Source organism: Leuciscus leuciscus (assembly GCF_965113295.1).
Source record: "Leuciscus leuciscus genome assembly, chromosome: 17".
Classification (NCBI taxonomy): Eukaryota; Metazoa; Chordata; class Actinopteri; order Cypriniformes; family Leuciscidae; genus Leuciscus; species Leuciscus leuciscus.
In genome coordinates, this window is record NC_138741.1 from 4,547,857 (window position 1) to 4,573,447 (window position 25,591).

At 39.4% G+C, this 25,591-nt stretch overlaps 1 protein-coding gene across 3 annotated transcripts in view; it reads left to right on the forward strand.

The window, feature by feature from the left end:
* The window catches only part of daam2 (dishevelled associated activator of morphogenesis 2), a 105,173-nt gene that overhangs the window by 63,552 nt on the left and 16,030 nt on the right, over positions 1–25,591 (forward strand). For 2 of the 3 annotated variants that reach the window (XM_082143743.1, XM_082143742.1), the window contains exons 4-17: positions 139–213; positions 1,820–1,914; positions 11,550–11,883; positions 13,170–13,280; positions 15,272–15,375; positions 16,454–16,520; positions 16,668–16,785; positions 17,882–18,020; positions 19,945–20,003; positions 20,079–20,263; positions 20,484–20,795; positions 21,999–22,106; positions 22,485–22,514; positions 24,721–24,827. In XM_082143743.1, coding sequence (XP_081999869.1) covers positions 139–213; positions 1,820–1,914; positions 11,550–11,883; positions 13,170–13,280; positions 15,272–15,375; positions 16,454–16,520; positions 16,668–16,785; positions 17,882–18,020; positions 19,945–20,003; positions 20,079–20,263; positions 20,484–20,795; positions 21,999–22,106; positions 22,485–22,514; positions 24,721–24,827 — 1,844 coding nt within the window. The remainder of the gene's footprint in view (positions 1–138; positions 214–1,819; positions 1,915–11,549; positions 11,884–13,169; positions 13,281–15,271; positions 15,376–16,453; positions 16,521–16,667; positions 16,786–17,881; positions 18,021–19,944; positions 20,004–20,078; positions 20,264–20,483; positions 20,796–21,998; positions 22,107–22,484; positions 22,515–24,720; positions 24,828–25,591) is intronic. The other variant, XM_082143744.1, reaches the window with a different exon arrangement.

Sequence of the window (25,591 nt, forward strand, 5' to 3'; positions counted from 1 at the left end):
TATTGACACAAGTAAGAGACATCCTCTGAGGGGGGAATGCAATGCCAAGTTGTTGGTTTTTTTTCTCCCCCGTAGTTAGATAATGAATACAATGTGGAATCTACTATATTATAACTCTCTCTGGTGTTCTTGCCTTAGGAACAAGAGGACCCCAACAAGCTTGCTACCAGTTGGCCTGATTACTACATAGACCGCATCAACTCCATGGCAGCTGTAAGTATTTACTCTATTACCTTTACATTTCTTACATGCACAGAAACATTTGCACCCTTTGTGATAAAAGCCGATTTTGACACCAGTTGAAGTGGGGAAAACTTATCCTCGATAAAGTTCTAATGGTTTAAGGTTCATGTGGAATAACATGGAGATTAGCTACTAAAATGTGAGTTTTTTTCCCTTACATTTTGTCTACACACAGAAATAACAACAGTGTGTTTTGGTTGGACACACTGCAGTCAAAGCTTCATCTGATTTCATTGAGTTTGATGAGTTTAATGATTCTAGTGATTCTGATCTACTGCTGGTAATTTGTCGGGCATTTGTCTTGTGTTGGGCAATGGGCTTATATAGTACCTGAGTTTGCAGTCTAAATTAATTCACTAAATAAGACAATTATTTAGACAGTGTTCCTCATTCCGCATAGAACACAACCAGTTATGTAAACTAAAATGACCAAAAAGACTCACAACAAGCCCACAAGTTATCCATTTGAATTAGTCTACAGAATTTGGAAACCTAAATTATGTCTGAGAATTCTGCCAAGAATGTTCCACCACTGCAAAAAACAGTGTAGAAAACACTGTGTTGACTGTTTGTGACCATCACCCAAGACTAGCAGTTTTTCAGTGGATTCATGGTAGCAAAATAGACTGCCAAAATGCAATCAACCTTATGTTCTTTATAGCACTGTAATATGTTATTAAGCAGCCTTTCAGATGTAAAAGCTTCCCCTGATAGCACACGTTATTTACAGGTCTACTGATTTTGCAGATGTTTGTTGCTTTTCGTCTCGGTTTCAGAAAATAATACAGTGAAGTCCCAGTCGGCTTTGGAATTTAAATATGAAAATGCTAATTTCCTTAATGCTTTAGCAATAAAGGCTTTGAGCTGGTTTTTTTACCGGTATTTTATTTTTTATTTTTTATATACTTGCATATATCTCTGTTTATCTATACTTTTTGATGTATTCTGTCTGACTTTGCACCATGACTTCATTTTATGTGGATGAGTGCAGCTGAATTGTGGGATGAATCTGGTAGCTCTTAGTTATTAGATGAGCTCATTTTAGTAGTGCTGTGTCGACACATTGAGATTGCACTCGCTCCCAGTAGCCATTCATAAAACACTGTTAACACTGTCACATGCGATTGGGCAACTGAGCTTTCCCTCTGCGCTCAATTTGAAATTGTTACTGTCAGAGATCAGAACGGATATATCACTATGAACAGTCAAACTAAATAAGGCTTTACCAAGCCGATGATGCACAGATGTACAGAAGCATCAGAACTTGGAATTAAAGTTAATGAGATCTTGAACTATGAGAGCTTAAACTAAGCCTAATTAATTGATGTTTAATCTTAATATCCTAATTTCCCAAAGCTGTACATCTGTGTATTCTGACAGTTTTAACAATTTTCATGTATGAATACTAACAATGTATGAATACTAACAATGTATGATCACCATGCTAAAATAAAGTTGTTGTTGGACTGGAAATTGTTTGAAGCTTTTTTGAAGCATACTTGTTATGCTATGATTTTTATCAGTGTCGTTGTCGAAAACCAAAGTAAAAGTTTGACAAAAATCACCTGTATTTCAGATGCAGACACTTTTTGCCTTTGATGAAGAGGAAATGGAAATGAGAAACAAGGTGGTAGAGGACCTAAAGACAGCCCTCCGCACTCAGCCAATGAGGTAAGAGAACTGTGATTCTTGTCATTATGTTAATTCATAATTCTGCTCTCCAGTCCAAGGAGTCAGGAGTAAATACCTTGAATTAAGAGCGCTGCTCTCAGCAGGCAGTTTTCCATGTGGCAACTAATTTAGGCTTGGATTATGTGGGATCCACGGATCAAGAAGCCTCAGGGTACCTGCCATCTGTGAGGATTGGAGTGGATGTTGACTGCATCCCTACTCGTCTGTGACTGTCTGGCGTGGGCGGATCATTATGTTTGAACACACTCAATTGCTGTGGATCATTCATTCAGCTGAAACAGTCACTAGCTATGTTTCCATCCACCTATTTTTTATGCACATTTTGGGATATCGCATAAAAAAAAACTGCTAAGATGCACATAAATTCTAAAAATGCACATAAAAACGTATGCGCTCTTTTGAGTCAGATAAAAAAATGTAATCCAATAACAAAACATGTGCATAAACTGTGATGGAAACACATTTACTGAATAAATTCCTTGATGTGTATAAAAAAAAAAATCATGTGACTTTGCAAGATTGGATGGCATAATTGGATTAACCAGCAGAACGATCCTTTTGACCATCATCTGAAATGCTGTTTTGCCTGAGCAAAGTCTGTCGTCAAAGCGGTCTTACACGACTGTGTTCCCAAACAGCAGCATCTGCCTCCGAAAGCAAGTTAACAGGACAGATTTATTGCTCTGCAGTTAAAGCTAAATGAGTTTAGTTTCGTCTGCATGTTCTCAGGCGCAAATCATTTATTATATACAGTGTCAATGTCAATGTCACTTTATTTATAAAGCACTAAAACAACAACAACTGTTGACCAATGTGCCATACATAGCAAATAACAGACAATATAACAGATGACATGACATTGTATAATCAATTAAAAGCTATTTCAAACAAATAAGACTTTAGTTTTGATTAAAAATGTCTTACAGTACTTGCAGTCCTAATACTAACCGGCAGACTATTCCACAGTTTTGGCACAGATACTGCGAATGCCCGGTCACTAGTTTTAATTTTGTCCTTGGAACCACTAATAGTCCCTGATTTGAGGATCTCAAAGACCTCCCTCTGAGTCATGTTCTGATAAAAGATCGGTGATGTAAGAAGGTGCTAAGCCATTTACAGATTTATAAACCATTAAGAGGACAATCTATTCTATAGCTGCCCGGCAACCATGACATTAACGTGGGTGTGATATGTTCATATTTCTTAACCCCAGTCAGCAGCTGCATTTTAAAACACTTGAAGTCTAGAGAGAGTAGCTTGATTTATCCATATATAGAGTGCGTTACAGTAATCAAGCCTTGAAGTAATGAGGACGTGAATAGCCCTCTCAAAGTTCTTAAAAGACAACAAAAAATAGATTTGACCACAGAACTGAATAGTATATCAGACTTCAAGGCACTGTTCAAATGGACTCTCAGGTTTTTTACACAAGGTTTTGCGTATTGTGAAAGAGTGCCTAGCCTAAAATTTGAATACCAAATACAACGATCTCTGTCTTATTTTCGTTTAAATTTAAAAGATTCACAGCCATCCAGGCCTTTAAATCAGCTAGGCAAGCTAGTAGAGAATCTAGATCATTTTTATCTTGTTTTAGGGGCACATAAATTTGCGTAGCAATGATAGGAAATGTTAGCCTGACGTCGTCATACTCAGATTCTAGTCAGAATGTGAGTCTGATACTGCTCCATTGAGCTTTGATTATGGGGAGTGTTTCAACCGAACCAGGAAAAATGCCTCTGCACTCAATTGGATAGACCTATAACCAATCAGAGCAACGGAGTAAGTGATGTATGTTTTTCATTCATGTTTCCGATCGACAAATGCCTTGATCGTGGTTCTCTGTTCCTCTTTTAAAATGAATGCGCTGTCGATATCTTCTATAACAGACGCGATGGCGGAATCTACACATAATGTTTTATAAACAAAGTTCGAGAGGAGCACGTTCAAATAATCAATCCAATCAACTTGTCATCAAACAATGACCGTCTGGTCTACACTATCAGCATGAGAGGAAGCATATATTTATTCACTTTGTCAACTCACCTTGTCAACTCACCTAACATTCCATGACAGTTGTCAGCATCCCTCCACTCACTCTCGGCCTGTTCTTCCACAGCCTGGAATACGGGGGGAGCACTTTGGGTTCGGGCCGAATACCGAACCCGGAGCCTCTCCTCAAACAGCACGCCAAATATGCATTTATTCTATCTGACTTATTTGTAAGTGTGAACTCGTGAAATAACAATTCTCCAGCGGCAGTCATCTGTGTTGTAAACGAATTCAACCCAAGCGCTCGTTGGTGACGTGGATGATTACGTTACGTTGCTCATCTGTCCATCATCGTATAAAGCCCGCCCTGACAATTTGATTGGTCCGAACAATTTTTGTTCGGGCATAATAGCTCCTCAACGGAACGAGTCCAGACCGAACTTCCCGACCAAAAAATGTTGTGGGCGGGGCTAAGTTCGGCTGGCATCCAGGCTAAGGAAATGTCATATTTTTTAAAAAGTGAACCTAATGGAATCATATAAATGGAGAATAATAGTGGCTTCTCCTAATTTTATTATCAGGAAATTACGATTTTGTTTTCTTCGACTCACTGGATGGAAATTATTTGCAAATGTTTTATGCGATTCCCAATTTTGGGCATAAGTTAAATTAGCAACTTTGGATGGAAACTACTACTTGACTGCATCCAGTCTTCTGTACTGGTCCCTCTTGTACATAAAAACAGCCAGAATCCTTAAATAAAACAAAAAAAATTTGAATCCTTGAAAACGATTGATCTTTTACACAGAAGTTTCAGATTTAGGCCGGGAGTCTGGAGTCTCTTTCATCACTGCAGGCAAACAGAAACAGAGCTGCTTCTCTGAGTCACAAAGCAAAAAGTCTGAGCTGCCAATCATGCAGGACTCTGTTCTCTAGACATGACTTTAATGGGACTGTTATATTTCAGGGAAGAAGGAAGCGGTAAAATAAAAGCATAAACAACAAAGCGAAACAAGCTGCCTTTCTGCCGACTGCCGCCTATAACATAATAAACCAACAACGTAATGTCCCAGGCCTGGTCCTCTGTCACCCCTCACAGTCACCACTCCTCCTTATATCCCTGCAGTATTCCTCAGGGAGACTCGAGGCCGGTGTGTCACACGCTCCACGGCTCTCGGTCCCGCTCTGCTTCACACCACAGGGACTGAACTGTTGAGTTCTCTCAAGAGTCACCGCTCTCACATTGCCATATATGAGGGACCGTCTGGACTATGTCTATATTTTGTGGTCAGTTTTATCATGTTAGATGTTTGTTTTTTGTTTTTTTGGTCTTGGTTTAAAAAGTGATTTAACAAGTTTTTGTCTATAAATAGTTGTAATTCATGAATTTATGACGAGTTCTTTGAGAGCAGTGAGTCGTGCCTTGGATGTAATCCGCTAATGGTTGCTTTGACTTTTTTTTTTACCTCCTTAATGCCAGTGCAGGGATTACTTTAATTGAGCAGAAGGAAATTAAAATATTGAATATCCAATTTAGTGTAGTAAAATGTGTCGAATACCTACAGTTCTTTAAAGAAAAAGCAAATTCACAAAACTTCCAACTCAGCACATTCATTGGCTGTGGTGTTCTGATGGGCCAGAAAAGGGTTTACAAGCCCGTCTGAGTGCTTTTTAAAAACTAGCATAACTTCCTTTTCATACATTCTGTGTGATCTTTATTTCAGTAATGCTATTTTTGCAGTTGCAGATTTATAATAATCAGTTATTGCTTTAAGAGTCATTTTAGACCATTAAAAAATCCAACCAGTGCCACAATTAGATGACGTAACATCCACAGCAGTCATACAGTAACTAGCTTGTATAGAAAGCGGTGCACACACTGCCCACTGCTTTTCTGTGAAGAATAATTACAGCCTTTTTGAAAAACAGATTTCTTACAGCAATCTGATGTTCAGTAACTCACAGTAGTAAAGAGAGTTGAACGCTGTCTTTGCCGATCTGAGTCACATCAGGTAGAAGAAGATTACTTTGGTCAAAACTGGTTACTTTCGTCAAATAATTTTCTGGTTTGGATCTCCTCAAATATCTATTGAAATGTTCTCAATCTAATCAAAATTAGTGCACATTGTCTCTTTTGAGTATTATTTGGTTTCTGGACTGAGTTATATTTGCATCATCAACACAAGTATGTGTAATAAATACTCTTAAATACTGTAGCTTTACTGTAGGTAACGACTTAGTAGAAATAATGTCAGCTTCTCTGAATATTAATTGTTTTTTAGCCCTTATTTAATCCCTTATTTTGGCAGGTCTGATTGCGTAGAAGTTGTTGGTGGAGAAATTCAAACACAATTTTATGTACAAAGTGTTTCATTGCAGTGTTTCTCAAACTGTGATGTAAACTAAAGGCTATTTTTTAAAACAATAAAAATGTATAAAAAATTCGGACCCAGTTTAGGGTCCAATTCTCACTGTTAACTAGTTGCTTATTAACATGCATATTACTATGATTTTAGCTGTTTATTATAAAGCCTTATTCTGCTTGACCACATCCCTTAATCCTACCCAATACCTAAACTTAACAACTACTGTAACTTAATAACTATTACTAAGCAGTAATTAAGAGTATTTTGAGGCAAAAGTCATAGTTAATAGTGAGAAACGGACCCTGATCTAAAGTGTGACCAAAAATTCTAGCCCTGTTTCAATAGAAATACATCAACACAGGGAAGAAAAAGACATGCCAGTGTCTGTGCTAATGCATGTTTACACTATTCTGCGTGTCTAAGTTTATCATTGATTAATGATCCAGCAGTGTTCCTCTATACACTTGCTGTCTTCGACGGTTAGCCTACTGAGAACCACTCATTATTCAGTGCAAACAATCTGCCGCCCCTTGTTAACACTGGAAGCAGGAAAATAAATGTGCCATTATGATGTTTTGGCTCTGACAGCGCAGTACTGTAAAGTATGATACGGCAATGAGTTTAGCATAGAGTTTAGAACGTCACCAACAATTAAGACTTTATCTGTAGCCAGTACTAACTCAGATAGAAAATCAGCTAATTCTTTGATAAAGTCTATATAAGCAAATTCTTATATAAAGAACCACCACTTCAAAAGAATTAAACTTGAAACCAGACCCCTGAGAAATGCCTTTCAGATGAGCCTCATGTTTATAAGAGTAATCTTGGTGGGTGGACTCATTTAAAGTAATAATCATCTGGTTTTAGCCAGGTTTCTGTCAAACACAGCACATCTAAGTATATGATCTGTGATCATATCGTTTACAAAACATGTTTTTGTAGAAAGGGATTGAAGCAAGCAAACCTTTATCATTTGTTTATCTGTGTTATATATGTTTTTTATTTGTTGGACATATAATTAAATTATTACCCTTAAATGGGTTCAGGAGTTTTATGTCTTTACTACTTCGAGGAACAGACCAAAATTGGTAATGGTTTTGGCACTTGCTATGTGAACACACACACACACACACACACACACACACACAAAAATTCATGGACATTATTTGAAAAGGTTAAATGGTCCTGAAAAATAGTCACATTTAGTATATATATATATATACTATATCTAAAACTAACTTTAGCTGGACAATAACTTTATTCTAGAGCTGCTATAAACCCAAGACAATCTCTGTTACTTTAATTTCCTATTATCAATGTAAAGCCGCTTTGGAACAATCTACATTGTTAAAAGCGCTATATAAATGAAGATGACTTGACTTGACTTGACTATATATATACTGTATAGTACAGATATTATCCGAATTGGGATGTAGCCAAAAGCTGCATTTAAGATATTCAATTTGATTGTTAATTTTCTGATTCTAGAACACTTTCCTCATCTAGGGTGGCTCAATGGGTAGCACTGTCAGCAAGAAGGTCCTCCTTTTTTTGGATACTGTCTTCAAGTTTCATGTGCTCCACCCTCTCTCTTTTTTAGTCCACATTCTGGAAGGGCGTGCAGATGACAAGCCTTTCTTAATTTGGTATTTTTAATATAAACTGTGCAGCCACGACACAAGGCCTCTGTCTTCACACTGCTGGTCAACCCACACAAAATGTCACTCCGAAGCGAGAGAGGTTTCGCAACATCCTCCTAAGCAACCCAAATCTCTCACCACCACAATGATGGGCTCAGATCGGCAAGAGTATGTGTCAAGTCGGTGAGGGAGATGGAGGCAACATGTTTATTGACCCTCTGAATTACTGAGGTATTTTTTTTTCTGTGGTTTTAAGGGAATGATTAAAATCTTTCAATTTGTTTCGACATGGAAAATATGATGCACTCTGACTCGAAGTAGACAAACACGCTGCGGTTCAGTTTAGGTCACTGGAAAGTATGTCCATCTTTTGTTTAAGGAATGTTTTCCCTGATGTTTGGACAAAGCTGCCCTATTATTCTAAGGAGGAATTGTCAATAGGGTCTCAATAACAGCGATCTCTTCTCCCCCCCTATTAGGCTTCAAAATACTGATGACCTCAAAGAGGTTCAAATATATTGAACTCAACCTCTGTGTTTTCACATTTGTCAAATGCCTCCAAGGAAATGATACCCCGCATGCTTTAAGCGTTTGGACGGGTTTGTGTTTTTCTCCCCGTGCTGTGTGAAGTGTAGTAGCTAGATCCAGTGAGCGTCAGTGACTGAAGGAAAATAGAGTAAAGTGCAGGAGAGGTAGCTTCAGGCACTGCTTGTGTTGGCCATGGCTTAATGGGACAATGTGCTACCCCACCTGTGCCCCCCACATGCTCGGCTTCCAGTGTAATTTACACACTCCCAGCTGCTCTTTCCTGCCAGGTCAACGGTAACTGATATGCAATACTGCACACATGCACGATTTTGTTCACGTTTAGTCTGGCTGAGTGTGACTGTGAACAAGTCAGACAGCTCTTTATCAAAGCTCAGCTGGCTTCATTTTACTGCTCATGTTATGACTTTCCCAAATGATCACTAAAGTCTTTACAATCGCTTTTTAAGACCAGTTAAATCACCCTGAATAGCTTTAACCTTTTAAACAACCAGATCTAGTGTTTCATGTGACATCTTTCCATTCTAAGAGTTTAAAAAATAAGGAGAACACATGTGCTAGTACCTTCAGCAGTCAAGGGGTCTCAGGCTCCGGTGACACACCTGGACCATGTTTCGAAACGGCGTATATTAAAAACGGCGTATATTGTGTATATTAAAAAAAGCATATTTGATTTGTAGTGTCCCAGTTGTTGCCCCTGACACTTTCTACAACCTAAAATGTTTGTTTGTTTGTTTGTTTTTTAAAAGACCATAAAAGGCATCTATTGTGGCTTACAAGTTTAGCTGAAACCCTTGGAAGCAGTAAGTCCTGCTTCACTGGCATCTGCACCTTCACAGCAGAAGGAAACGCCAATGATGACAAGGTCATGAGACTGTGTTTATAATGTGATTATCAGATGTGGGACTGGAACCAGCTCTTTAAGGAATCCAAAAACAGCACCTTAGTAAACAAACATGTTTTTTTGTTAGGCAAAGGATACTGTTCCACAAAAGTTGAGACCGAATATTCAAGTAAAAGCATCAGAACAGATCACACTTCTTAAGACTTAGCGCCCAAACTTTTTTATGTAAGCAGCCTTGCTTGCCACCATGGATGTATAATTCAAAACCTGTTCCGGAATGTGAGTTTCTTGGCTGAATAGGAGTTTCAGTTCAGAAGAGAATACTTTCCACATTGGAATAATATAAATAAAAGTTCATATGAAATTTAAAACTAGAATCATGAAAAGAAAGAACAATGAAACGGGCAATGGCATCATCAGGTTTTTCATTATGCGTAAATAATGAAAGCGTGCTTTTGTGCTTGAATGATCTCTGAGAGAATCACATTAACAGATTCATGTAAATCCAAACATCACGTCTGACTGTGGGGAGCCATACTGTAGCAGTTCTGTGGGGCAAGAGTTGAATCAGATCATAATACCATGGTACTAAATAGCATATTCATACTGTATATACCGTGCTTTTTACTTAGTACTCAAAGTTATTTAGAACACAAAAAAAACATAGAAGTACATTGATTCTGCAATAAGGTGACATATAAATGTTTATATAAGTGTTTACATATAAGTGAACATGTTTATGACAAGCTCCTATATACTGTAAGAAAGCTGGAGTATCAAAATACGGCTACGGCTAGACCATGAAACGGTCCATGAACACTTTGCATAGATTTGATGTTGAAATTAGATAAGGGTCTAATCCAGGCAGTAGAAGTGAGGAGAAGCCAAACGACCATGGGCCAGCTATGATCTCATGTGTACATCGCTCCCGGAAATTTTCAAGATTACAGGTCGCCCAGAAGATCGCTGAGCCATGGCCAGGTGAGCCACGTCTGCTAATGTTAGATCGCGGTTGCAGGAAATACAGAGCCACACTATATGGGATAATAACGGACTGATTTACTCCAGTTGGATGGCGATGCATGTTTTTCCGTTGCCAGCGGGTGCTAAGAAATCCATGCTGTGGCTTGAACTTGGCAAGCTTTGTGAAGTCAATGCATCTATTATGATTACAGGAGCACTGCTGCCCCTCAACCCCCCCTCCATCTCCCTCTGTTGTCAGTATCGTCTTCCATTAGGGCACAACCGTGCTGCACCCTAGTGTTTGGTTAACATGCAATGTGAGTCACCTAAGTTGATTTGGTAGAAACTCTGTTTATAGCAAATAGTGGTGATGACATAAAGTCTCTGTAAGCATTAAAGGATTTGTTCACCCAACAGTGAAAATTCTGTCATTAATTACTCACCCTCGTGTTGTTTCAAACCTGTAAGACTTTCATTCATCTTCCAAACACAAATGACGATCTTTTTGATGAAATCGGAGAGCTTCGTGTCCCTCCATTGACAGCTACACAACTGGCACTCTCAAGCGCCAGAAAGGTAATCCATTTGACTCCACGATGTGATTTCATTAAAAGATCTTCATTAGTGTTCTGAAGATTAATGAATTACTTATGGGTTTGAAATGACATGAGGGTTTGTAATTAATGACAGAATTTTCATTTTTGAGTGAACTATCTTTTTAACCCTTGATCGGCCACTCTTAAGGAGGGGGTAGTGACATGTATGACCTTAATGAACCTGATTAATGAGTCCTGGGTTTAGCTCAACATGATGAATGTGAAGATACATGCCCATTCCACACTGAAGGGTTTTCATGGTTGACTTGTTTATTTACGCAGCTGAGTATATACAGAAGCCATCTGGGATTTTATCCAAGACTTCTGCAGATCAGAATGTTTTCACAAGCGATGCTTTAAAGATAGTCCCTCATGTCCTTGGATCATTTACATCCAAATGGCACTGAATTATATTTATATAATTTTGTGTGTCAATATATGTTATTCTCCTTGGGTAAAAGCCAATGACCATGGGATCTCAAAGGGATTTTCATAGTTTTGGCCCTGTTCTAAAGGCACTGCCCCAACAAATACCAACTTTTTGGCTGGTTTTGTTGGATCATTGTGTTGTTAATGTTTTTAGGGCAGTGTGGCAATGATAGTTACGTTTCCTAACATTCTAGGCACTGGAAAAAATAACCTCACAAACCCTTGGTGTCTCTCCCTTCAGGTTTGTGACGCGCTTCATAGAGTTGGATGGCTTGACGTGTCTTCTGAACTTCCTGAGGAGCATGGACTTCGAAACCTCAGAGAGCCGCATACATACCTCCATCATCGGCTGCATCAAAGCCTTGATGAACAACTCCCAGGGCCGAGCCCATGTACTGGCCCACCCCATGAGCATCAACACTATCTCCCAGAGCCTCCGCCAGGACAACATCAAGACCAAAGTGGCTGTGTTGGAGATCCTGGGCGCTGTTTGCTTGGTGCCCGATGGGCATAAGAAAGTGCTACAGGCCATGGCACACTACCAGAAGTATGCTGCAGAGAGGACTCGCTTCCAGGTAATGTTGCCTTAAATGAGAGTTTTGTAACAGAATCAAACAACTGTAATCTTGTTTGGGCAATTCCAGCTCTATAATCTGTCTGGATATGTAAAATAATTCATATGCGTACACATGTGATCACACATCAGTCCAATTTGTTAAGTGTTGCACCATTCATTGAGTGTTATCATAGATTGTCATGTTGAATGTTGAACTATAAGTCTGCTGTTATGCTAGTGTGGAAGGGTTTGATTATTAAATTATTTAACCATTTTATATCATATTGCTGTTGCCAACATTTTATAGGAGCACTCAAGGTCATGCATTATAGATATTTTCCGACATTCTTACAGTAACTGGTTAAGTCAGTAATGCTCACCTCTTTTGTGGCTTATAGTTTTATCAACTCTTTCCCCGCCATTGGAAGACATTTTCTTGAAAATGATCAAAAATGCTGGCAGTGGCTGGCAACTTTTTCAAAAAACGCTGGCGGAGAAAGAGTTAATACATTTTCTAGGATTTTAATCTGTTCAATCGGAAAAAATAAGAAATATCAGAAATAGAAGTGTGTCAAATTGTGGGCAGGAATTAGTGTAGTCTTTGTAGACATTTCAGTACTTGTGGGGGGGGGGTATTGTCTGCATTTCTTAACATACCCCATGGGGAGACACAGTCATTTTAACCACAGAGAAGAAGAAAAACACATTCGTGGAGGCCTTATCTAATGCAGCTTAAACATATGTAGAGCGATTTGTCTTTACTGTGTGTTTAGTCTGTGTTTGAAACATTAGCCGGTTAAGCATGTCTGGTTTCTAGTGACCCAACAGCTCTCTGAACACACTTGACACAATAAGCAACATTAGCAGACATTAGAAACCCATTCCAGAGAAATAACATTCCCACCAGCCATTACCCATTAAATATAAAAGCATAAATCGACCATCCATAAACACCCCAGATGGAAAACAATTAAACAAAAGATCTTTACTGTTCATCAGTCAGCATTTTCACATCAGCTTGCTTGTCTACGGATGCAGCATCCTAAACTCCATGGAAACTCATGTGAATTGTATTAAAACACATTACATAGGCAACTTTCACATTACATAGTCACCAACACACATCACACAAAGAGTGATTTTAAGGTGAAGTGCATCTAACATTCACAGTAATGTTTACTCCTAGCTTAGCTTACTAAGCTAACAATGCTATTCTAGAACAAAAAACGAATATTTGGTGGAAAAAAAACCATTTTAATTAGATTAATTTGTATTTAATTAGATATCTTTGTATTTGTTACTCAGTCTCTCTTGAACGAGCTGGACAGAAGCTCAGGACGCTACAGGGACGAAGTAAATCTGAAGACGGCCATCATGTCATTCATCAACGCTATGCTGAACGCTGGGGTTGGAGAGGTCAGCAGAAAACAGAACAGTTTGCATGGTGTTCAGATGTGTGTGTGTGTGTGTGTGTCTGCGTGTGTATATATATATATAGAATTTTGTAATTGGTACAGTATGGCTATTAAAGCCAGCATAAGGTGTGAGAGTCCTTTCTTCCCTATTGTGAGGTACAGTGGTTGGACAATGAAACTGAAACATCTGGTTTTAGACCACAATTATTTATTAGTATGGTGTTGGGGCCCGTTTGCAGCCGTCTTAGGAATGATAGATACGAGTCCTGCACAGTGGCCAGAGGGATTTTGAGCCATTCCTCTTGCTGAAGGTCATTATGGCCCTGTTTACACCTGGTATTAAGATGATCGGCTCACAACTGGATGACGCTAAATACAGGTGTAAATGGGGTCTAAACATTTTTGAGCTTGTCCACTTTCAACTACTTCCAGAGGTAGATGAAAATACATTTGAACAGACTGCTTTCATAGTGTAGACGCTCATGTGGTCGAATGCGTTCAGACAGGCACAAAAGACCGTCTACTCTCCGCCTTCTGACCTAATGTGTGAACGTTATGGGAAGCACGCTAGCCAGATGGGAGTTCATCTTTGTCGGCTGGAGACCCAAGTTTGGTTTGAAGACGATAAACATACCAAGCACAATGTTCTCTCACCATTCCTGATTTCTAACACGCAGACGCACACAAACGGTCTTGCGGCTGTCAGAGCTGCTGCTCTCCATGTGTTTTTCCGTTGTCTCCGGGGTGCGTTCATATGTAAATTTCATGAGCTTACTTTGTCCATTAGATCGAAAGATCTGAAAAAGTCCATATATTTACCCGCCCATAGACCCTCCCCTTGAAGAAATCCGGAAAGAAGTGGTTGAAAGCGGACAAAAGAGACGGATTAAAACATCAGGTGTAAGAGGGAATGTGTGTTTCCTGACTCGCTTTTCCACAACATGTAGCACAAGTAGTTGGCCTTGGGAATGCCATGATATTGCAGCCTAAACCATCACAGATCCCCATGCTTTACTCTGGGCACGCAACAGTCCAGGTGGTAAGCTTCCTTGGGGCTTCTACACACTGTAATTCTCTTGGATGTGGGAAAGAAAATTGTGGAACAATACATGCTCCACAAATCCACTTTGTCCACAGCCCAATATTTCTGCTGAAAACCAATATTTGGCACTTGCACGAGTGACCAACGGTTTGGCTATAACAACCCGACCATCAATATTGACCCTGTGGAGCTTCCAATGAACAGTTTTGGTGAAAACAGAAGAGTCAAGGTGTGCATTTAATTCTGCGGTGTGTTGGGCATCCCTTTCAGACAGCTTCTTCTTCGAGTCGACAGTTGCAGTCGAAATTAGTGAAGATGGGCCGCCAGGCCATGCATATATAGATGAGAAACCTTCAACACTATATTGGCCAGACTTTCAGTTTCATTGTCCAACCCCTGTATATCCAGTTCAATGGTTTCTTGAACAAGAAAAAAAAAAAGTTGGGCGGGACTTGATTTTTTCCAGTTGGAATTAATTGAATCGTTGTCATTTTCTGTTGCTGCAATCTCATGTGAGTGAGGCCCTGTCCCAAATGGAAACCTAAGCCCTCGCAATCTTCCTTTGAATCCACACTTTCTTGACATAACGCCACTTTGACTGTCACGTAGAAGTCGGCCGCAAAGGGCTGAAACCTAAAATGACAATTGGGACACCGCTGGAGTGGCCATTGTAAGTCCACAAGACCGCAACTGCACATAAAGTGTGTCACCTGACCGGTTGTCACTGACAGGTTATCCTGACACAAAATCAGAGAACAGTAGATGTCGTTGAAAGATGGATTGGAAGCTATTATGATTAAAGATTACGAGGGCACATGAATGAAAAAAAAAGCGATGTGCACGGATGAGTCTTTTATAATAAATACTCCCAATATTCCATTAAAAAATAAGAATGGTTCATTTTGATTTCATGATGACTTTAACAATTATTCTCCCTGTTTCTCTCAAAGGACAGTCTAGAGTTCCGCCTTCATCTTAGGTATGAGTTTCTGATGTTAGGAATTCAGCCAGTCATCGAGAAGCTGAGAACACATGATAATGTCACGCTTGACAGGTAAGAACACTAGATAAAATTGAGCTCATTTCCTAGCTAACAATCAATATATGCATTAGCCCATGAGTGTCAAACTCTGATCCTGGAAAGTTTAGTTTCAACCCTGCTCCGGCAAACATACCCGTAGGTTTCAAATAAGGGTGCTTTCACACTGGGCTGGTTTGCTGCGGTGGGCGCCGGGAACAATCAACAAGCGTTGGTCTGGTTTCACACTCAACTTGATTCTATCAAACCCTGGTGCGTTTGCGTGCATATTACGTCATCGTAAACGTGCACGGCGCATGATAGAAAACAGAACGCGATTCAATATATTATGTGTTTTTATTAATTTGGTGCTATTATGCGCAGCTGAGTGAACAACACAGGTTTACTGTGTGTCGCGTTTGGCTTTTTGCTGATTGCAAACGCACTCTTGAGGAGACAGTGGATTTCCATTAATTTGTTGCCCTGATTCCACACGCTATGCGCGAATACACTGCAGGCTCACTCTCGCTCACATCCAAGGTAAATCATCAACACTGTCATCCCTTACATGTGTTTTATTTAACTAAATACATCATAATAAGCTAAAACTCATGCGCAAGTTACTTAACTTCCTGAAAAAAGTTCCTGAAACCGCGGCACGGTTCGAGTGCAACCGAACTGAGACCACCTCCTTCAGGTAGTCTCGGGTTCGGTACCCCAGTGCGCACCCGGGTCCACATGACAGTGTTCACATTAGCTATCTTTCATGCGAACCGTGCCCCGTTCCTAACTAAACTGCCAGTGTGAAAGCACCCTCACATTTACGCGAACCGCGGCACGGTTCGGGAGCAACCGAACTCAGACCACCTCCTCCAGGTAGTTTCGGTAAGCCAGTGCGCACCTGGGTCCGCATGACAGCGTTCACATTAGCAATTTTTCATGCGAACCGTGCCCCGTTCCTAACTAAACTGCCAGTGAAGGGTTTGATTAGCTGGATCAGGTGTGATTAATTAAGCTAAATTCTGCAGGTCTGTGGCCCTCCAGAAACTGAGTTCGACACCACTGCATTAGCCCATTGTTGCTAACAGAAAGGTCATGTGTGTGTGTGTTTCAGACATCTGGATTTCTTCGAAATGGTGCGGAATGAGGATGAGTCAGAACTGGCCAAACGCTTTGACATTGTGAGATCTTTTTTTTATACAAGTCTTCTGCCATATCATGTCCTTAAAGAGTGCTTATTATGTACAGAACAGCATGATTTTTTTAGATTTGTTTACAAGACTCATTTGTGTTCCAATTGAGAAAATGAATGGACTTTTTGTGTTCAGACACACGTGGACACCAAGAGTGCTGGCCAGATGTTTGAGCTGATCAAGAAGAAATTGAGCCTGACAGATGCCTACCCTCACCTTCTATCTGTCTTACAGCACTGCCTCCAAATGCCATGTGAGGACCTGAACTCTTCCACATAAACCATTCAAAACATCCCTCTCCCTACACAAGCACACTCCACCATTTATGTAGATTTAATAAACGTAGCTAATGATCTTCACTATTAATCTCCCTTCTCTTCCCAAACCTTGTGAGCTCCCTCAGTATCTGCTGTCTACACACATGCCATATTTGGGTACTTTACTTTTTCTCCACTCTGTGTGTAATCTTGGGGGAAAACATTAGGCTTGCCTTATTCATGAAGGATAAATTTTATGCTGCTATAGAATTTGAAAATGAGGTATATTAGAAAGTAGCACAATTTTGTGTGGAACGATTTCTTTTTTAAACACCCATCATGTTTGGAGCATGCCTGTGATGCCTTACAATGCTGTCTCGGTTGGCAGCTTAGGTTGTAGGTTTGGAAATATGTTTGCGTTTTTTTTGTATGATTTTCTCTTTATTTAGCTACTTCCTCCCTTCCCAGCATTCCACAACAAATTTTTGCGCGCACACACACACACATAATGCTTGCATATAAATCACTGTCATCCTAAGCTGGTCTAAAGCCAGGGTTTTATCATTTCTCAGTTAATTGCTCTGTGTGACGCTAATTAATTGCCTGGAATTTTTATCAGAGTGTAGATTTATAATTTTTCTAATATTTAACTGCCCCACATAATTGTTAAGTGTAGCTATTAGCTCTATAAACACCTACTTAAATAGAATTATGAATCACATGAAATTATTTGGTTAGCCTATAGTCATGACAATGTATTGCTTGTTCTGTTCAAGAAAAACATACACAGAATTCAGTGCCGAAATGATATTGTTAAGGACTTGCCCATAATTAAAACATGAAAAAGCAGTACTGTTGTTGTACCATAGTGAAGTGTAATACAGATAATACTGTAGTACTTTGATATATGCCATGGTACTGAAAAATTATCATATTCATGTATCATGATATTTACATGCTCTAAGAACACCATTTAATTACCATGTTACATATCCTAAAAACATGGAAAAATTATATAACTTTTTTTGGTCATTTTTTAATAGTGTGAAAAGCAGTGGAAGCATGTCTATGACACTTGTAAAATGTTTTCAGATAAACGTGGTGCTGGCAGCATACAGCAATGGCAACTTTTAGACCGGATCCTTCAGCAAATTGTTCTACAAGATGAGAAGGGAGAAAATCCAGATGTTTCACCCCTGGACAATTTCAACGTTAGGAACATCATTAGAATGTAAGTGCTCAATTCATAACGCTTTCAATTCAAAACACATTGTGCACATGGTTTTAACCATCCAGATTGCACACATTATGCTCTTTAATAATCCTGATCATGAAAAGTTAATCATAACTTTGAGTTCACTTGTGTGGTGTAATATTTTTGAAGCCAGGAGGCTCGATAAGGTACTTGAATGTCAGTGTTCTCCCTGCTGTATCTCACTGCCCGCATGTTTTGTGCTCAATGAACCAAAGCTATATTTTGTCACACTGCTGCGATCTGATACTGTTAACATGCTGGAAGATGATAATGCTGTTAATGCATCATGAAACTGTAAACCAAAATGGAAGTTGGTAACAAACAACTTTAAACCATTGGGAAATTTTAAAGGAAGACTACAGTAATCAACACTGGTAAATCTGTCATTAATGTGTCCAATATGTATTGAATTTCCAGCCATCTGCTTACCACAAGTGTCCAACAGTTCTCTGGACAAAAAAAAAAAAAAAAGTATTTTCTCGCCATCTTTCACCCAGCTTTCCACACATTTTACTATCGCAGGACAAGCATTCTTTGCTCCTTTCTTGGCATCTTTGCTCCTTAGTGCCTGGTCCTCAAATTTGCTAGTTATCAAGTTGACTATTTCCACCAGTGTGCCAGAAGAGGTTAAAGGTGACATTGGAAAGAGAAAGAATAAGGAAACCTTGGCTAATGTTAGTCATGCATACTACTAGCAAACATGATTTTATCCTCTCATGCTCACCCATAATGTGTATCTCTTGGGCTATTATGTTTCTTTAACCAGTTTAAGAACAAGTTGTCCCAAAAGAAAAGCTAAAATAATGAAAGTTTCAATTTCCAGTGTTGGCTTGTAGCTAGCAATTTATGGTTATACCCCAACAATGTCAGTCTGCCTACAAAAGAATCAAAATTGTTTTTTGAGGTCAAAACCTTCTTAAATAAGTAAAGTGCAATAAATCCATTATATGTTGCCGGCTTATGTGGAAACTGCAACTTTATCATTCTACTTTTTCCAATTTTCGTGTTAGTCATGTATATCTTTCATTCCCTTTGTCCAGTACTGGCAGTACATGTGTATCTGTTTCACTTCTCTCCTTCTGTAGCTATGGAAAGCAGCGCATGTCAAGGTGTCACTTTAGATTTCTTTACTAAATCCTGATCCTCACATAAACCTCCAACAGTATCCACTTACAATAAGATTCACAACCAAACTAAACTAATACCTTTTATGTATATATAAAAAAAAGTTTTGTTTTATCAAATGTTTTGTTAAAGAAATCTTCCCCAACTGTACGTCATTGCTTTGGTTTAACAGTGGCTCCTTTGGTTTAAAGATCCCATGAAATGGTTTGACGAACAGTTTTCTTTGGTGTGTTGTCATCTGTGTTACAACCAAACTACAAACCACATAGCAAAACCATACTTGACAGTTTGTACCATGGATGCAACCAATGAAGACAACTTCAAAATTAATCAATTCTAACCACTTGCTTCGTAACCAGTTGATGGTTTGGAAAGGAAACTGACGAACCATAATTTGGCACTTCCTATTACTACTGAAAGAAGGTGGTATATATAATAAAGGGTGAGGGGACATTCTCATTCTTGAGAGTATTTTAATGGGAAAAATATTATATACACAGAAGATTAATCTGTCTGTTTGATCTGCTAAAACTTTATGACTACACTTGGATATAGACATCATTAAAGCTAGCAGACATTTATTAAACACAGAAAACTCCAATTTTGCTCTCATGGGGTCTTTAATATTGGCTTCCACTTTTGCTAACACCGTTGATAAATAACAAGAAGCAGTTAAAACTGATAAATGGCTGAGGTAAGTGTGGGCTAAATGAAATTTATAACCCTATGCATTTGAGTGCAACATAATTACACTAGTTTTTTTTTCCGTCTACAGGCTTGTCAATGAGAATGAAGTCAAACAGTGGCGAGACCAAGCAGAAAAGTTCAGAAAAGGTAACAGTGCAACACTGACTTGCATAGCTGAGCCTGAGTTAACTTATGTAACGATAATGCATGTCTGTTTTTTAGAGCATGTAGAGCTGGTGGCTCGGCTGGAGAGGAAAGAAAGGGAGTGTGAAACCAAGACACAAGAGAAGGAGGATATGATGAAGACACTCAACAAGATGAAGGACAAACTGCAGAAGGAAGGAGTGGAGTTGCGCTCTGCCAGGGAGCAAGTATTAGACCTGTCCTCCCGCATTAGCGACATTTCAGTGAGTTCACCATCTGTTACTTCCTTCTAGTGTGTTGAATGCATTTGTAAGTATAGCCGTTGCACATTAACATTAGAACTTCCATGTTGACGTTGCTTCTTATGTTGTTTAGTTAGAGATGCTTGAGGAGTTGGTTAAGCATGAGTTAGGTGTGATTGTTTATACTTTTTTTCAGAAAATTTGTCTAACATTTTATTCATATGATTTGATTATCTTTTAGAGTGACGTTCCTTTTCCTGCTCCTCCTCTGCTCCCTGGGAGTCCAATGGCTCCGCCTCCACCACCTATGATGATGGGTGGCTTCCCTCCTCCTCCCCCTCCTCCACCTATTGCTTTCTCCAGCCCCCCACCACCACCTCCTCCACCTCCCCCGGGGGGTCCACCACCCCCACCCGGAGCCCCGCCAATCTTTTCGGGGATTCTGCCTCCTCCTGGACCTCCTTCCATTAGTTCCACAACCAGTCTGCAGACAAAGAGCATCCCCCAACCTTCACAACCACTCAAATCCTTTAACTGGTCCAAACTGGGAGAGGTGAGTCAGTCTTGAAGCATTTGATTGTTTTGGTACTTGCACTATTACCATTCCTCATACTTAGGGTTAATGGTACATAATAGGGGTGTAAACGGTACACAGAAGTCACGGTTCGGTACGTACCTCGGTGGGGGTCACGGTTCAATATGAGTCTGGTAAACAGTAAAAATCAACAAATCCCCAATGCTAGGTTACCTTTCATTTATTTTGAACAGACAGCAGTGCAGATTACAGTTTGTTTCACCTAAAGACATTTAGTCCCCCTGAGGTAGTTGGTACTGTACACCTTTAGTGTATTAAGCAGTAAACTGAATGCACTCTTGCATAGGTTATATTTTTTGTAGGGTTGATAAAAAACAAAAGGTATTTGGTCACAATCAGCTACAAAACTGAAAAGCATCTCTTGTGTTATAAAAGTACAAAATAAATTGAATAATGAAAAATAAAACTTGTGCAGAGATTGGTTTTCTTGGCGTGTGAGAGTTCATTAACATGCGGTGACAATGGCGGATGCAGTTCAATATTACTCTTTTTCAAAAAAATCACAAAAAGATGAGCGAGAAGGAGAAAAAGAGTCATCTACATCTCACGTTTCCATGAGGAGACAGTCACTGCGGCTTCCCTTTTCCAGGACACGCATATTTCATCACTGGACTGTAGTGAGACTTCCACGACACAAATCCGCACAATGCCGAAAGATTGTGTCTCATTATAACAGCGGAAACAGCTTAACATAAATTTTGGTCATGCAGATAAGAGTAAGACATCCTTCGAAACTGTAGGGTCTATTTTTATTTGTGTACACTCACAATAAAAACAAAACATTGTGCTCTGTAAAATAAAGAAAACAAACAGGATGCCGCTTTCTGCCGTCCTGGTTTCCTATCCGTGAAGTTTGTGGAGCTTCTAGCAAGCTCTTGCGTGGGTTGGTGCGTAGATCGTCTCTTCTTCTTCTGCTCTTTTTCCTGTTGTGTTAGTTAGCAAACAGCGTTGCATTAGTGTGCGCGCCCCCTTCTGGATTGGAGTGTGGATCACATGTGACCAACTGTATTCGTCGTCTGACTGTATGCACTAAACCGTGACGGTTCGGGATGAATACGTGTACCCTTACACCCCTAATACAAAATATTTTAAACTTTATTTAAAATAACTTAAATTATCTGAGACTAACGCTCCTTTGCTGATTATCTTCTATGTTTGCAGAACAAGATCACTGGTACCATCTGGTATGAGATTGATGACAGAAGGCCCTTTAAGGTTCTTGACCTGAAGGACATTGAGAAGATGTTTTCAGCTTATCAGAGGCAGCAAGTATGCAAGAATTGCATCTCATATTTATGGAATGATCTTCTGGAATGACAGCTTTTTGGAGCCTCAGGCTTTACAGCAGTTGTTCTTTGCTGGATGGCATGTAATAGATGCCTTAGTGCTTTAAGCATGAAGTAGCGTTTTAGTGCATTTAGAGCAGATATGCTCTCAGGCCGAATATCAACAAAATCAAAGAGTGATTTTAAACACAATAATCATGATTTCTTCAATGTTTTGATGTTTTGTGAGCGATTCTGAGGCCTGTGAGAATGTTTGCTGTAGTCAGCTCTGGCTGATTCTTCTGCTGCTTGAGTTGTTAACTTCTGCATGTGTTCCCAATGTTTTTGTTCTTTCTCTGTTGCTGTACCTCTGCCTGGCCAGGAGCTGCTCACTAACCAATCCTTCAAGCAGGTGAGTGGTTGCTCTGATTAAACCTACTTTACTGCCAGAACCTTTAACCCAGCACACTGCGCACCTTTAAGGGCTGTTTACACCTGGTTTTAAGATGCGTTTTGCATCACAGTGAACGATGCTAAATACAGATGTAAACAGGGTCTAAAATAGTTTGAGCTTGTCCATTTTCAACCCCTTCCAGAGGAAGTCAAAAACGCATTTGACCGGATCGCTTTCGTAGTGTAAACGCTCATGTGGTCGAATGTGTTCGAACAGCCTCAAAAAAGTCTGTCTACTGACCTAATGCGTGAACATTATGGGAAGAGAGCTAGCCAGACGGGATATAAACTTTGTCAACTGAAGACCAAGGTTTGGTTTTAAAAATGTACCAAGCACAATGTTCTCTCACCATTCCTGATTTCTAACACACACTCACAGTGTTCAGCTGGTCTTGCGGCTGTCAGAGCAGAAACGAAAGCTGATTCTCTGTATGTTTTTTCGTTGTCTCCTTTCACGTTCATATGTAAATTGCGTACATTAGATTGAAAGATCTGAAAAAGCCCATACATTTACCCACCCATAGACCCTCCCCTTGAAGAAATCAGGACAGAAGTGGTTGAAAGTGGACAAAAAAGACGGATAAAACACCCGATTTAAGCGGGTATGTGTCTCCCTCGTCTGCTTGTGATTCGATCGACCAAAACGCATCTTAAAGGGATACTTCACCGATTAGCATTAAGCTTTGTATCAGTAGAAACCCGGAAGTATTTTCTAGTGACTGTGCTTCCCTCCCTCATGTCCCCCTGAGACGAGAGATTTCTGTATTTTTTGTCTGGAAAAAAACCCTCAGATGACGCAAAAGTTGTCATTTAGCGTCATCTGAGGCTCTTTTGTCCAGAGGCGAGAGACTACAGCCAGTAGGAGGAGCTTGTTCTGCATGTGTTCAACCCGCCCATAGGGGGATCTCACGATAAAACGGCGTATTTTCAGTTTCGAGTCGACTAGTAGCCTAGCTGTATCATTTCTCCCGATACTGCCCTCTGTAACCGGTAGGCGTGGCTTGGGCCTCGTAGGGCAGCGAGGCAAGTGCATTCTGGGAGTTGTTGTCTTTCATCCACATGAGCCAAAAATACATTTTCTGGCTTTTCTCAGTCTAGAAGGCACCAACTTCTAAAATAATTTCACATTTCTACTACGTAAATGACCCAATTTAAATACACTTTCATCTTTCCAGCGGTGAAATATCCCTTTAATACCAGGTGCAAAAATGGCCTAAGAGCTCATCGGATTACATGTATCTTTTACATCTATCTTGGCCACTGTCGCCAGAGGAAATCTGTATTAATATGACAGTTGGTTGAAAAGTCTGGATTAAAATCTTAAAGGAATAGGGACTTTGACGGCCTCTGATCAATGTATAATTTGGATCTATGGAAATAAGCATGAAAATTCTTCTGAAGTTTGCAACAACATGAGGCCAGAAAATGAATTTTTGATTGAGCTTTTCCTTTAAGTCTTTCAGAGATCTTGCAATAGTAAAATCGTTCTTCTCGAACGCCTAGAGTGAATAATTGGTTCATAATTATGAGAATCAGCTAAACGACTATGATAGCACAGTGTAATTGGCTAAATGACTGTAATTAGCACAATAAGCTAATTATTGAACATTATTACACAGATGTCAATAATGTATATGAGGCATGTTTTGGGCAGAAATGATCTTCCACCTAGCCTGCATTCTTCATGTTACTGCTTAGAGAGAATTGTGTGTTAGAAGTGTGCTTTCTTTGGACCACTGTGGAGTTACATGACCCTCGTAACCTCATCGAACATTCACAGCACAGGAAACGGTCTGGATCTATAAATAGATGTAAATGTTCTCGCTGAAACAGCCAAGCTTCTTTCAAGCATCTGTGGTTCTTCAGTTGCATGATCATTTCTGACACACTGTTCTGAATACTGGCCTTTTGAGAGACAAATGGAAAGTTACGCATATATATTGTGTGTTTTGTTCTCACTGCAACCATTGAAATGACAGGATTCAGTTTTGAAAGACAAAAAATATAATTGTGTATTAAAAACAGCATTGTCTTGCTTGAAGTTTTGTTTTTAATTGTTGATATCTGTTTATTACATTTTTCGATCAAGAATTATTTTATTCATTCATTATTATAAAGAGGATCCAAACAGCCTTGATGATTGTGGGTTTTCTCCTCTTCTGCAGAAAGAGACGGGATCAATGGATGACCTTTATCTAAGCTCACGCAAAGTCAAAGAGCTGTCAGTCATCGACGGCCGGAGGGCCCAGAACTGTGTCATCCTGCTATCCAAGTACGTACTTGTTCCTGATTTTGCACGGTTAGCATTTTGTTAATGGCTATTCTGGATAACAGATGCTATGCTTATTACAATCTGAAAAGTAATTCAGAGGATCTGTTACCACAGCTTGGCTGCAAGTTAGAATTTCTAGGTCTAGTTTCATAGACAGGGTTTAGATTAAGCCAAGATTAGGCTTTAGTTCAATTAGGACATTTATGTAGCTTTTATAAACGTACCTTAGAAAACAAAACATTACCGGTGTGAATCTTGATACAAAACAATGGCACTGGCATTTAAAGATATGCAAGTACAACATGCTTTCAGTTAAAACGGCTCAAACATGGATTTTAGTGAAATGCATTTAGTGCATTGGGACTATATTTGGGACGTGCATTGGGACTATATTTGGGACGTGCATTGGGACTATATTTAAGCCTTGTCTGAGAAACCATGGGACTACAATACAAATTGTTTGAGCAACTTCATTTTTTAGAGTAATCAACTTAAAATTTTAACTTTGTGTTTGTTACCAATTATTAAGTTCTTCTAACTCAATAGTTTGTGAGTTGAACATAATTTAATTTGAAGTTGTCATAACTTAAAAAAGATGGAAACTGGAAGTTTTTGTTGAGCCAACACATTATTTGTATGTTGTTTGAATGTTGTTGAGATGTTACTTTACAGTAGGAGATGGTGTGCTGATATGTTCTGTGACCCATTGCATAAAATGTTTAGACTAGTGTTACTAGTCGTTTTTGTTAAAACTGGTCATAACT